At 37.4% G+C, this 15236-nt stretch overlaps 1 protein-coding gene across 3 annotated transcripts in view; it reads right to left on the bottom strand.

Annotated features, from left to right (window-relative positions):
- Nucleotides 1–15236, bottom strand: part of Ccdc73 (coiled-coil domain containing 73) — a 100268-nt gene that overhangs the window by 64677 nt on the left and 20355 nt on the right. For all 3 annotated transcript variants that reach the window (XM_021263981.2, XM_021263991.2, XM_021263989.2), the window contains exon 3: nucleotides 6256–6327. In XM_021263981.2, the coding sequence (XP_021119640.2) occupies nucleotides 6256–6327 (72 nt within the window). The remainder of the gene's footprint in view (nucleotides 1–6255; nucleotides 6328–15236) is intronic.

Genomic DNA, 15236 nt, shown 5'->3' with positions numbered 1-15236 from the left:
TCTTACATGAGAAGCCCAGAGAAAGGAGATCAAGAGATGGGGGGGTGGGGTGTGGAGAGAAGGAAAAAGAGATGAAAAAAGGAATTGGGATGCGTTACGTACATGCACCAGCCTCCCACAGGGAATGTAAACATTAGGTATTACATACATGTATTAGTGAACTAAAATGAAAAATTTAAAAGTTTATCTATTGGCCTCCTGCTGTATTGTAAGTTTAGTTTTCTTATACAAGTATTACTCTAAATCTCCTCCTAGTCTTCTAACAGTTATATCAAAATTATGCCTGGGCCGAGGATTTGGCTCAGCGGTTCTGCCACCTGCCTCACAAGTGCAAGGTCCCAAGTTAGATCCCTGGTACTAAAAAAAAAGAAAAGAAAAGAAAAAATTATGCCTGAAACCAACAGTCTGTATTTACACTGTTATGACTATGTAATTATTTTTCCATACTAAGCCACATAGTATAACATTATCACTTTTTCTCATTCTTTGTTTTTCAGGTTCATAATTACTTGAAAATATTTTAAGCCCCATAGCTAACTTTAAAAAATAATACTGCCTGTTTCCAGATCTGTATCAACTGGCTCATATTCTCTGATGAAAACAAAAGAATGAGAAAGACAAAATGAGAAAACAGCTTAGAAGAATAGCTTAGAAAAATCTCCAAATCCATAGGAAATGGATTTAGAAAAGCTGTAGGACAAAATCTCTCAGAAGCTATCCCCAAAGTTCCTGCTATGAAAGTAGAATAGACTTTAGTCCTTCCCCCAAAGAAGGGAAGAATGAAGGAGTCCATTGGAGACTTCAGGAATGAGTTCTTTGGGGACAGATTCTGAAAAATTGACCCCCAGCTCTCTCCTTTTTGTGAACAGCCTTAGATCCAAAAACAGGGAATTCAATATACAATAAGAACCCCAAATCCAGACCTTCAAAAAGGCTTAAAATAAAAGCCACTAATAACCTGCTGAGCTTACCAGTAAAACAACTGAACACTCCCACTGCAGTTATCAGGCAGGAAGAGGGGCACCTTGGTAAAGCCACCTGTAGAGGTGCACAAGCAGATAGGACACTGGAGAAATAACAGCCCTGCTCTAACTAAGGATACAAAGGGAAAAGTTAAATGGGCACATCAGTGACTGCCCTGGGAGGAAACTGTGCACCCATTTCTCATTTTGTCCTCAAACTCACAGAGAAAAATGTTCCTAAATACTTGAAGCCTCTTCCTCAGAGTCGGTAAGCTACTCCAACAGTGGGCATCTCACAGCCCACGGGCCCAAGTGCTCTGGCTTGCAAATGTTACCTCAGGTCCCCAAGACAGAGATCTTACTTCTCCTTTATGACACCACATCCACTAACTACACATAACTACTATGGAACCTTTTTTCCAGCACCAGGGATTTTGAATCCAGTACCTTCACTCTAAGGTATATCCTAGTCCTTTTCTATTTCTGTTTTTTATTTTTGAGACAGGGTCTCTTGCCAAGTCACCAAGCTGCCCAGGCTGGGCTCAGACTTGTGATCCTCCTGCCTCAGCTTCCCAGAGTGCTGGGATTCACTTCTATATATGTTACTCATCTTATCTAAGAGTATATACATACGTATGTACATACATAGAATGCACTTTACATACAATATACATAAATATCTGAATGGAAACAGGTTAAACATTTTATCCCTTAATAAAAAAAAGATCATATATACCAACATAGGGAAAGAGATTGAAGAGAGTGCCTGGTAAACTTTCTTCCTACAAATATTTTAATGATCAGCAACTTCCTAATACCTCTCTCTTTGATCTCTATTTCTAATAAATGTTGTCCCTATAGAAACTTTTTTTAAAACCCAATACTCTTCCTATTACCCCAAGAAAGGGAAATCCATGACAATCTTATCTTTGAGCACTGGCTTTGGCACAAGCTGACTTACTAGACACTCTCCATAGAGTAAACTTAGGCTTAATCTTGTCTGTTGGCAGGTCAGTTTTTGAAACTAAAAAGGGAAAATATCAGGCAGGATACAGTGCAACAGTCTCAACTGACCCCTATGTTGTGATTCCTTAGGAAAAGTAAAATCAGACCAGATCAAAGAACTCACTCTACTTGGCAAAGCTTGCCCACTGTTGAGAGAAAAGAGAGTGAACACGATAGCAGCCATGAGACGCCCATGGTTTTGAAATACTGTAGAAACAACGAAGGCCTCTGAGCTCAGGAGGAATCACAGCCTCAAATGATCCATGAGTTTCAGTGCTCTTGTGCTCCTTAAGGAGGAGCTACCACGAATCCACACTGAAAGGGGCAACACAAAGGCTGAGAGAAATGCCTCAGCCAATCTTCATGTTACATGGCCCCAAAACCCACCATTCCCCAAAACCCAAAGTCGGAGAGATTGGAAAATACTACTTTGAAAAGCCCATACTGGCTCCAGAGTCTGAAAACAAACTAAGCAAAGAAACAACAACAACAACAAAAAGATGGTAAATTACCAAAGGAAATCTCTTTCAGGGCAGACACTTGGTGGCACCAGAGCACCTCAATGGACTTAATAAAAATTTTACATGCACTCACCCATCAGACCCAAGGACAGATGGAAAACTATCTTCAGTTAGCACTGATGGCAAGTTTTTCTAAGATTGCTGATGGTGTCCCTGATGCGCATCTCATCTGTCACTAGAACCACCCTATGAAACAGTTATCCTTCTAAATACAAACCTCAACATCCCTACATACGGATTTCCTAAAATTGACCCCTGTGGTGGGTTCTGAATTGTTCTCATCAATGTTTTCTTCTTCTAGAATGAACTGAAACTTCTTGCCTGAGAGCTGAGATTTAAAAAAAAATTCTGAGATTTAAAAAAAACAAACAAACACATTATTTGATGTTTTGTTCCCAATCTGAGAATTTCCAGGAACAGAAGCACTCATGTTACCAGGATCGCTATTAGAGAACTTGGAAAAGCCTTGTCATTTACTGAGAAGCTCACTGCCCCCATCATCCTCAATCTTAAGGCAAAGTAGAAAGAGCTAATGATGTATTACTTTGTCACACCTGGACTTCCATTACCTCTACCTCATAAAACTGTAACAGCCATTTTTCCCTGCACTCACTGGTTTTCACCAGACATATTGGGTAGAGGTTGCCGCTTCTCTGTTTGAGGCATTTCCTTACTTCAGACATGCAACATGCTTCACAGTCTTACAACCAATAAATATGCTCCATTTCCTCTACATAACCTAAAACTCAGCGGTAAGTCTTCTGTAAATGACCCCCAGATAAAACAAAACACCCTAAAACCATTTTGGGAATAATTCTATAAGGGGCTTTGCTAGCACAGAAGCTAACTGCAGGGTACAGACCCTTGGAGTCATGGCTCCTAGAGGAGCAGGTACAAGGTTTCATCTCCAGCCCCTGATATGCCATCCCATCGAGAGACTGAAAACTAAGGAGTCTGAAGAAAACCTCAGAAACAGACCGTCTTCAGAAAGAAACCGCTTCTACCAACTCAGCACTCAATCAGGGGTTGACAAACTATCACCTAGAGGCCACATCTGGCCAACTATTTATTTCAGTTTGGCCTACAAGCTAAAATAGTTTTTACACTTTTAAATGGATAAAAAGAAAATTATCAAAAGAAGACTAGTACTTCAAGTCACTTTTGTATGAAGTTTAAATTTCAGTGTCCATAAATAGGTTTACTGGAACACAAACACACATATGTTTAACATGTTCTAACCAGCTTGAACCACTGGTGTACACACATGACTGTCCCATCAGGTGGTACAAATGGACCTAATTACTTTTACTGGTCTTTTTCCTAATAAAATTAATAAAAAGCCACCCAATGGGATAGTCATGCACATACCACCAGTTGTTCAAGCCACCCAGCAGCGAGATGTATAAGTCATGGCCTGTCATGAATGAATTCAATACTCCTCGTGGCTGCGTTCACACCTGCACAACACTGTGGAGTGGTTGTGACAGAGCCCATAGGCTCTTTACAGAAAAGCTGACCCCAATTCAGATAATGAGAAGCACACACTGCAGCACTCTGATTTGCAAGCTTTTGTTGTTTTCCTAAGTATTTTATTTCCTCTTAATTAACCCAGAACCTTAAATGAGCAAACATATTATTTCTTAGCCATGACAAGTCCCAGGTCTTTAGTCTTAACACAGCTCTCTGCATTCTTGGCCACTCCATATATGAGTTCAATGCACAGAGTGTATTTGTGATGAAGTTTGTGATTGGGAGGCTTCCATTCTCTTGGTTTAATTTGGGTATTCTCAGTTGCTGTTGAGGAATGATCCAGGAAGTCTAATAATATTTTTTCTGCAGTATTTTTCCAGTAAATATAAGGCTATAAAAACTAATCAAATGGTATCACTGTTTCAGGTAACTACTGCAAACATTTATCTGAGACAATAGTTTATTCAGGTAGACATATGGTTTATCAAGCAACAGCCTAGTCTCAGAACTAGCTCCAAGACCCCAGCGATGCTATATTCACCGGTGCTAAATTTACACTGTAAGATTTCCCCAGCCCCAATCCATACTCTGCCTTAACAGATCTGCCTAAAGCTATCTGAGCCTAGACCCATAACTCTACATATTCCCCTCCCCATACACCCCTTCCAAAACAGCAAGCTCCCCTAAAGTGTTCACACTGCCATGAGTTCTAATAAACACAGCTGCTTTTCCACAGCTTATTTGGTACTGTTTTGGAGAATGCAACAAGGTAGTTAGAATTTACAGTGGCAACAACACATGAAAGTTTCTGTATTTGTACAAGTTTATAAAGTAGTATAGGAATCTAGTTTTATTTTCCTTAGATGGAACTCAGCTGTATTACCATTTATTGAATAATATAGCCTTCCTTGTTGATTTGAAAGTCACCTTTATCATTCACTAAATTCTCTTACATATTTTATTTCCTTTATTTAGTTCCACTGAGTAACTGTTCATATATATAACAAAGCTATTTTAATTATTATAGTTTAAAAAATGTTTAAGAATCGATTGTGACTATCTTATCCTCTTCTTTTTTTTAAAACTTCCCCAACCACTCTTGCATGTTTATTTCCACATAAACCTTAGAATCAGTCTTAGTGCCCCAAACATGCTCTTAGCACTTTAAATTGGATTGTATTAAACTTAGTGATTAACGTAGGAATTGCGGTAACATTATACCGTTGGTCTTCCATGTCCATGAGAAAGATACACTCAGGTGCAGGGTCACACGCCTGAAGATTCAGCTAGCTACTCAGGAAGACAAGGCAGGAGGATCACTTGAGCCCAGGAGCTGAATAGCCTAAACAACACAGCAACATCCCAATCTCAAAATAAGCAAACAACCAAAAACAGATATGATTTTACAGTTTGAAATCTGCTTTGAGCTTTGGTTTTTACTGAGCATTTATCTGTTCTTTCCACTGACAGGTCTGTAACACCTCATATCACCCAGCCCTGGTTCATTCCCACACTGTGCAAATCTTGTGGGTCTGTCCAGCCTCAAAATTTCAAACATTTCTAGTTATATCTAAACTCTGTCATTTGAATTCTGATTCTCATCTGTTTGCCCTAAGTTCCTGTTTCAATATTGCCAAATGAGGAGGAGAAGGGCCATCACTGTAAGCTTTCATTTTTTAGCTGGTGAGAGCACTTGGACAGGAAGGTATAGAAGGCACCATCAAAAGTGTTTCAGTACAGACAAAGATACACAGAAAATCAGAGCCTCTGCTATATTGTCAGTTTGGTTACATTGTGTAACAACCCCCTGGGAAAACATGGTACTAGTTCTGAATCTTCACTGTTTTCAAGATGTCCTGTTCCCATTAATAGACAGTGTGTTTCTTGGACATAAAATAACACAGAGACATTTTCAGAGTTATCCTCAGTGTTACAACATCAGAATACCTAAACAAAATTTTTATTCCCAGTTTTCAAGATGCTGAAATTCTCTTGAGGCCTTCTTCAAATAAAGCACTAGCCCCAAATAGTTTTAGAAAATTTTAATTTTTTCAGTAAAAACCAGGCACAGTGTGCATACTTGTAGTCCCAACTACTTGAGGGGTCAAGGCAGGAGGCTTACAAGTTTGAAGCCAGCCTGGGCAACTTAGCAAGACCCTGTCCCAAAATAAAAAGGAGAGTGGGTAGAGGGCCCCTGGGTTTGATTCCCAGTACTGCCAAAAGAAATTTTGTAGTGAGGATTAGAATGTATTTTTAATAGATGTTTAGAATGCTAATTTGAGGGGGTAAATACTTACCTTTTGCCATTTAAGTTCTTGTGTTTCCATAATAATTTTTCCAATCTGCTCTTCATACTGAATTTCTGCTTCCTGAGTCAAAAAGAAAAAGAAAATTGCTATGAAAATTACAACTTTGAGACATTCCAGTTCAGCTCTTTCTAGGGAAACAGAACAGTATCTATCTCCAGGAAAGCCCATACAGTGGACTTACTACCTAAAGACTTTAACTCAATTATTTTAAATATGTTTAAAGAACTAATAGAAACCAAAATACTAGTCATTAAAAAAACAGTAAGAGAATGTTAACCACAAAACAAGTTTATATTCTCAATTTGACAGAAATGGACCACTTCTTTAAAAACCACAAGCTACCAACACACAACAAAGATCAGATAAACAATTTAAATAGCCGTGTAATCATTAAAGAAATTGAATTTTTAATTTAAAGATTCTTCAAAAAGAAATCTCCACACCAGGAGAATTTTGCCAAACATTTAAATGATAAAATTATATCAATTGACAGAAAAAAACACTTGACAAAATCCAATACGTATTCATGATTTTAAAAAAGCAACTCTCTGCAAGTTGGGAATAGAGGAAATTACTTTTACTTTCTATAAAGAGCATTTACAAAAACTCTACAAGTTATATGAATTACATTTAGAGAAAGACAGAAGGCTTTTGCTCTGAGATCAGGAACAACAGAGGGATGTCTGCTCCCGCTGCTCTGGTTCTACATAGTGCTGGAAGTCTGACCATTGTGAGAAGGCATGAAAAACAAATACATAGACCAAAAAGGAAGAAATGAAGCTGTCTATTTGAGATGACAGGAATGCACACAGAGACAACCCTAAAGAACCTACAAAGTCTCCCAGATCTAATGAGTCTGGCACAGTCACATTGAAGCTGAGCTCTAAAACCAGGTCTGGTGCCTGATTCCCTAACTTCATGACTGGTGTCTTTCAAGCCCTATGTGCTTTTTTAAATGAATTAGTTTCCCGGCTTCATTACACACCTACACACACAGGCATGCACACACACTTATGCTACACTACTCAAAGACAAACTTTTATGAAAGTTGTCTCATTTAAAATGCTTTCAACAGCAACAACAAAACTCAACCCATATGAATCACAGGAGTTCTCTCACATGAAAAAGGGATTAAAAGGAGAGCACTTGTAGGATTACTTCAGTGGCTAACTCAACAACATCATCAAGAGTTGCGATTCTGCCCAACTTTCTAGTTTGCCATTGTCAAAGTGATTTTTGTGGATGCACAATGGCTACCACAATTGCCAGCATAAGAGTAATCTGCAGTAGAAAAAGTACATTCTCTTAATAAAGGGTAATACAAGCTTCTCAACACACATCCTCCAATCTCACTGCCATAACTACCATACACACCTACTCAGAGGCCAGTCATCGGAGAGGACACACCCTGGACCTTCACATGTGACCAATCCCACTGAGAATTTACCTGGCTCACAGTGATGAGAAGTGAGCCCTAAGACACACTCAGTTGCCTCTAAACATAGAAGAAGGGGAGAAATAGTACAAACAATGCGTGCTATGTGAGAAATGAAGTTAGGAGAGATTAAGATCTCTTTCAGTAATATATAATATGTATTATTCTCTTGATATGAATCAAAACACATTGGCCAGGCATGGTGGCATGTGCCTGGCAAACCCAGCTCCTTGGGAGGTTGAGACAGGAGGATTTTCAGTTCAAGGCCAGAAGGCCAGGCTTGGCAACATATAGAGACTGTCTCAAAAAAATATATTTTTAATTTGAAAGGGTAATTATATATACATTTGTTGATGTGTATAGTATACACATCTCTTCCCAAAGCAGCTGGACCGAAAATGGGCAAGATCTGCTTTCATCATGGAGGTGTGGCTATACACTTCCTTTTTAGTGGCTAGAGTAGATTCTGAGATCTTACCATGATCTACCACTACTACTGTTCTAAGTATTTTATATGTATTGATTAGTCCTGGATATAATTTTACAAGGCAGATATCCTTAACTATTGTGATTTTATAGATGAGGACACTGAGGTAGCAAAAGGATAAATAACTTGCACAAAGTCGCACAGTAGGTAAACAGCAGAGTCAGTATTTGAACCCAAATCACTTGTCTCCAGAGTCTCTTAAATGCTGCATCACTTTATCTTCAGGAGACTGTGGATGCTGCAGAAGAGTGCAGATTGTTATGATACACTCCTTCCCCTCAGCAACTTCTGCATTCATCCTTCACGTCCCACAAAAGATATGCCACCATTCAAAATCATTTACCTATGCTAAATATGCAAGTAGATTCTGATTTTTGGTAGAACATTTCAAGATAAAAGCTAGAAACATATGTTGCATGAAAAACAAAATAATTTAAGAACTGCTTTGTTTTGTTTTGTTTTTTTGGTACTGGGGATCGAACTAGGGACCTTGCACTTGCAAGGCAGGCACAGGAACCACTGAGCTAAATCCCCAGCCCCTAAGAACTGCTTTGAATGTTTTAATACTGATATTTTTCTATATCAGAAATCCCCATAAGGAGATTGATTCGCTAATGTGAAAACAGCAGTTGAAATACTACTGAGAAAGAGATTTTCCTAAAAATGAACATTTAAGCTATCCCATAAATATCAGAGATATCTATCATGAGTACTTTTTTTAGGAAATCAGACCAAGAAACTATCTGGAAGAGTACTTAGTATTTTGTTAGACAACATGAGAAACTGAATTGAGCAATTTTGTAGGAGTGGATTATGAGTTTGTAAAGGACAGTGAAAGTGCCCAGTTATAGTTTGGGCTGCTTGGACATGTGCCCGCTGTATGTACTATGTCCCTAAATCTGTTCAGGGTCAAGAATTGAAGAGGTCTGACCAATACACAGCCCATCCTGTAAAACTACAGCCTGAAGCAAGCACTTTAAAAAATCATGACACTTTCTAAAGGTTATAAAGAGTAAATAAACCATCAAATTACTCCTCTTTTATTGTTTTTGTAAAAACACTTAAATCCTTGTAGTCCTAAGGCATCTAATAAAAAATGAACACTTTTAAAATTCTATAGTCTATGATACTTTACTGACGTTGGAGATGGGATTTTCTTACTAAATTTAATATATTTTTCTCATTGACAATTTCACAGGAATTTTTATTAAAAACTTTTAAAAGCTGCTTGAAGAATGGATAGAAGAAAAACATGAATGTTCCAATAAAAAAATAATTTTTAATAGAAAGCATGAAATTAAATTAAAATCCTAATATAGTAGAAGCATATATTAGTGCTATTTGTTGGCGATACGGTTAACATTCATTTTGTCAGTTTTCCATGTAGCACAAAGATATATATTCTACAATAATAATCAGAAAGGGATATGATTCCACTCAGCATAACTAATTTTATGGGCACTGAAATGCTGCCTAATGTTATTTACCACACATTTTACCATTAAATGCCTAGTTTTCCCTCACAATTTCCTTAGGAAGCCACTACTTCAGACTACTGAAACTCCACTGAATTTTATTTGTTATTTAGAATTTGAAGACTCATGCCTATTTAAATATTTAACAGATTTAATGTGCTCTTTTTCTTCTTAATTGTATTGATACCTGATGCATACTACGTGATAGCCCAGTTAGCAATTTGCATGGCATGTTGTACTTATTAAACTTTCAACTTTTCCTAAGGTACAGACTGAGAAAAAATGGTTTCTCAAGTTTATCAGATAAATGCAGATCGTAATAGTTTAAAAGTTTCATGGTAGCTGGGCATGATTACCCCTGTAATCCCAGTACTCTGGGAGGCTGAGGTAGGAGGATCCCAAATTCAAGCCCAGAATGGGTAACTTCCTGACTTATTAAGACTTTATCTAAAAATAAAAAATAAGAAAAAGGGCTGAGGATGCAGCTCAGTGTGAAGACCCTGGGTTTAATCCTCAGTACCACAAAAAAATAAAAGTTTCATGTACAGGTCTTTCATCCCCACTGTACAGATGATTTGGATCAGAAATATATTTTGTTTAAAGACTTTCAACCCACTTCCCATTTTAGAATCTAATAGATTTCACATTAAAATCTGGATATCTAGGGGCGGGGCCAGGGATTAAGCGCAGTGGTGCCGCCACCTGCTTTGAAAGTGCAAGGTTCCGAGTTCAATCCCCGGTACAAAAAAAAAAAAAAAGAAAGAAAGAAATATGGATATCTAGTTTCTCTTTAAGAAGATATAGGCTTTCCAATTCAACAGAATTTCTACTCTACTTTCATCATATGCCAACTATCTGAATTCTAGAGAAAGCTGAATTTGTAACCTCTGTTATTATTGATCATCTCTCTTCCTTATCACTTAATCTATGGATCTATCTGACAAGGGCATTTATCAGAAATAGCATCTAACTTCTAAAATGTACATACTGTGGATTCAATATAAACTATTTTATTGATTCATATTGTTAATTTGTAGATCATTATTAATTGAAAACATTCCACTTTTTCAAATATTATCATTAACAATTTAGGTACGTTAGAAAAAAATGAGTAATGTCCTCTCTTTTGTTAATTACTGTAAAGCAATGGAACATGGAAATTAAAAGGTCTCTTTCTTTGGCTTTATCAATTGTGCTTTCTTATTTTGACAAGAGCCTTTAAACTATTAACCCCTGACAGTATAGCATGATCTCTGTGGGCTACATTATGCCTTCCAGCTAACTTCCTATTATCTAAGAGTTGAAGAGCATTGGAAAGGAATAGGGAGAGCTGAATACCAGTCTCCTGTTTAGGCTTTGGATTTTAAATTGGACTAGCAGCTATCTTAGATTATTTTCATCTCAAATTTCATTATCCTGCAAAAAAGTCTGATAACTTAGAATACTCCAAGTTCACAGAGAGAAGGGAAGAACAGGGATGTGATTCTAGTAGTCAGCAATTGATATTTCCTTAGAGAAAGAGAAATTGAGGCAGTTCTACCAGCAGTCATGTGGAGACAGGCTTTGTGTTCAGGCCTCACCGAGGAGGAACCCTAGCAAATACATGAGGATTTTAGTTGGAAGCCCAAAGAGCTACACTCTGAAGTAGACAATGGAAATAAACCAGCCCTCACAAAGAGGGAAATAGTCAGCTCAGCCTCTGACTAATAAGGTGACCTCCCCAGCTCTGGCTTCCAGAAGCAAAAGTACACCTCTCATTCAAAGCCTCAAATTATCTTTGTAATTTTTCATGAACAAAGTCAGCCATTTAATCAAAATGTACTGTACACTGACAGGAGAAAAGGACAAATGACCAAAAATTAGGGGGAGAAAAAAGACCAAGAAAGAGGATGGAAATAAAATCCAGATATTGGCGTTTACCAACAAACTTTAAATGTATGTGATTGATATGCTCAAGAAATTAATGACAAAATGAGTTTCAGCAGAGAACTAAAAATTATGAAAGAAGGACAAAGTGGAAATTTTAATACAATAAATGAAATCAAGAACTCAACAGACTGACTTTATGAGATGATTACATGAACTGAAGAGAGGGTAATGATGGAGGGGAAGATGGAAGATTTGAACAAGACTGAAAAAGCGGTCAGTATATTCCCAAAACATTTCTCCCATAAGTACAGAATACATATGCTTTCTAAATTCATCAACTTTAGGATATTTACCAAAATTGGTTACATGCTTGGCCAGAAAGCAAATTTCCACTAGTCACCTATTAAGTGACTGAAATTATACAGTGCATTATCAGATACAGTAGAACTAAGCTAGAAATAAATTCTTAAAAATTTATAAAAAAGGGAAAGAAAATTCCCAAATATTTTTGTTTGTTTGGTTGGTTGTTGTTTTGTGGTCAACAGGATCTCACGCTATTGTCCAGGTCTCAAACTTGTGGATTCAAGTGATCTGCCCACCTCACCCTCCAGAGTTCAAATACGTTTAAAAGAAAGCAGACATACACACACATCTATGTGTCAGAAAGGAAAGTATAGTGAAAATTAGAAAATAATTTGAACTGCCTAATAACTTAAAAGACAAAATACATAGAAATTTGGATCCAGCTAAAGTCAGGCTGCAAGAGAAATTTATATGAGAAAACTAATGAATTAAATATCCATTTCCACAGTTTCAAAATAAAAAGAACAACAAATTAAATACAATAAGTGAAGGAAATAACAAAGAACAGATATTAACAAGACTTAAATAATGGAGAGAACCAACAAAGCTAAAGCGTGACTGCTGGCAAAGATTAAAGCAATGTGAGACCTTGTACAGGATGGGCCAGAGGCCGCCTCACTCGCGTCTCTCACTGTTGCTCCTCCACCATGCTCTCCTCACTGCTGCTCCAGGCACAGCCTCACACGTCTGTGCATACCACTGTTGTTACATGATCTGACAGCATTCAAAACCTGGCAGAAGTTCTCAGAAAATTTGGAATGACCAAGTACAGTGTGCTTGCTTAAATTCTCTTTAAAATAAAAACGCAATCATATTAAATTTGTACTACAGTATTCCTTGAGTTGCCACTGCCTCAAGCCCTAATTTCATAAAATTTCTTATTTTGAAATATTTTTTATTTATAGAAGAGTTGCAAAAATCAGGGAGTTCTTGTATACCCTTCACCCCACTGCTCTGAATGTTAACATCCTGGGTAACTTGATAAATTTATCAAAGCTGAGAAACTAACAGTAGTATAATACTATTTCAACTTAAAGGGTTTGTTCAGATTTCGCTAGTTTTCCTAACAGCATCTGTCCCAGGAACCAATCCACCATGTGGCATTTAGTCATCCTGTCATAGCTCCCCAGCCTTCCTTCTTCTTTCATAACCTGAACACTTTAGAAGGGCATTACTGAGGCATCTCGGAGAATATTCCTCAGATGGGGTTTATTTGATTTTTCATGATTAAATTTTGTTTGGGAGAAAATACTACAAAGGTGAAGCTCTCACCAATCAGAGCAGGAATATTGGATATTCATGTGAATTACTAATACCAACAGTAATTATCTCTGGGGATGTTAACGTTAATCCCTTAGTTAAGGTATTTCACTGTGAACTTACTGTTCTCTTTACATATTCTAGTCATTAGAAACAAGCCACATAGTCTATAATCAAAAAGAGGAACGAAGCGAAGAGTGTGGAACTAAGGAATATCAAGCAATCTGTGAACATGTATAAGACCACTACAGTATTTACTAAACATCTGGGGAGGACACTGTGTGACTACACAACTATCCTGATTCTCCTTTAAAGTTTCATCTGCTAGTTTTAGCACTCATCAGTGGATCTTGCCTGTAGTGATTACTATCCTGGTTTTGTTTTGGTTTTTTTGTTTGTTTGTGGTTTTTTTTGGTACCTGGGATCAAACTCGGGTCCTTGTGCTTGCAAGGCAAGCAGTGGAACCACTGAGCTAAATTCCCAGCCTTACTACCCTGGTTTTGTAAGGAAAATTTTCTATTTCTTGTCTACTTCTTACATTTACTTGCTGCTATTCTTCTGTAAAGAGTTATATCTCTCCTCCATTTATTTATTCAAGCAATCATTAATTTACATCAATAGAGAATCCAACACTATCATTATTTTGTTACTCAAAACTGTGCCAGTTTTGACCATGAGCATCCTCTCCAGTTGTCTTAAGTGTCCTTTGATATCACTTGAAGTACTTCCTTTCTTTCCAGCTCTACAGGCTGCCAGCCCTGGAAGACACATTTCTCCATGGATCCCTGAGTTTCCCTCTATTAGATAATGATATTTAGAGCCCCAAATGTAGATGCCAGTACTTCAAGGCCCTTTTAGCAGATACAGTTAGAAGATATATGTATATATGTATATTAAACCATATGCATACATATATGTATTTATATGTTTGTTTATATTTCTTTTTCTTTTTTTGAGTCAGGGCCTCACTAGGTTGCCCAGACTGGCTTTGAACGCACAATTCTCCTGAGTTGCTGGAATTTATAGGCATGCTCTTTGTTCCCAGCTCTATTTATACTAAACCCTGGGTTCGTGCTGAACTCTCCGGTTCTAATCCAAATGAATGAGCACCAAAGTGTTCATTCTAGTCTTCCTCCCTTGCTTATTTGTAACTTCTCTTAACAGTGAAAGAAATCTAACTAGCTCTCATCATCTATGTGCTTCTTCGATCAACCCTAGTAGATATAACCGTACTTTCAGAACTGTGAACTTGCATTCCTCCTCCAAGAGACAAATTTACCAACTGGACATCATGTGCATTAAATAAATAATAAATAAATAATGGTTCTATGATATCAGAGTATACCTTTTTCTCTTATCATATTTAGTCAAAATACTGTGTTGCAAAGTTGCTTAAGTCAACTTTCTCCACCCTACTCCTTTTGCTGAGGTTGTCATGTATTTGTAAAGCAGGTAGGTGCATTTTTATAGTCTGAAACCCATCCTGGAATTTCCCTACATCCTGGTAGATGTGCATACTGTACTTTTCACTCTGCAGTATACAATTTTACAGGCTTGACAGAAGCATAGGGTAATATTTCCACAACCACTATACAAAAGAGAAGAGCTCTCTCATCCTCCCAAATGCTCACGCATTCCATTTATACTCAACTTCTCATCCATCCATCAGTATCTGGTAATCATAGATTTGTTTTCCATTCTGAAAATTGTTTCTTTTCTAAAATATCTTATAAATTTACTATACAATATGTAGCCTGTTGGATCCGATTTCTTTCACTCAGAAAAATTCATTTAAAATTCACACCTTTGTTTTTGAGCACTTTTTCCCTATGTATACAGTACTTTTTATCTCTAGGTTGGTAGTTACTCTTTTTGAACTTTAAAGGTGTTAGTCCACTGGTGGGGGGTTAAATTATTACTGAGAAGTCTCACTAAGTTGCCCAAGCAGGCCTTGAACTTGGGATCCTCCTGAATCTGTGGGTGCCAAGCACGGGAATTTTACCATTGATTTTTAAGATCACTTTGCCTGGTCTTAGCGTGTAGTGTCATTTGTATGAAGCCACACTATCACTCAAGAGAA

The sequence above is a fragment of the Heterocephalus glaber genome, unplaced genomic scaffold, assembly GCF_053883595.1.
Source record: "Heterocephalus glaber isolate CG9 unplaced genomic scaffold, H.glaber_assembly_v1.0 deba00001428, whole genome shotgun sequence".
Classification (NCBI taxonomy): domain Eukaryota; kingdom Metazoa; phylum Chordata; class Mammalia; order Rodentia; family Bathyergidae; genus Heterocephalus; species Heterocephalus glaber.
This window is presented reverse-complemented; position numbering and strand designations above follow the sequence as displayed.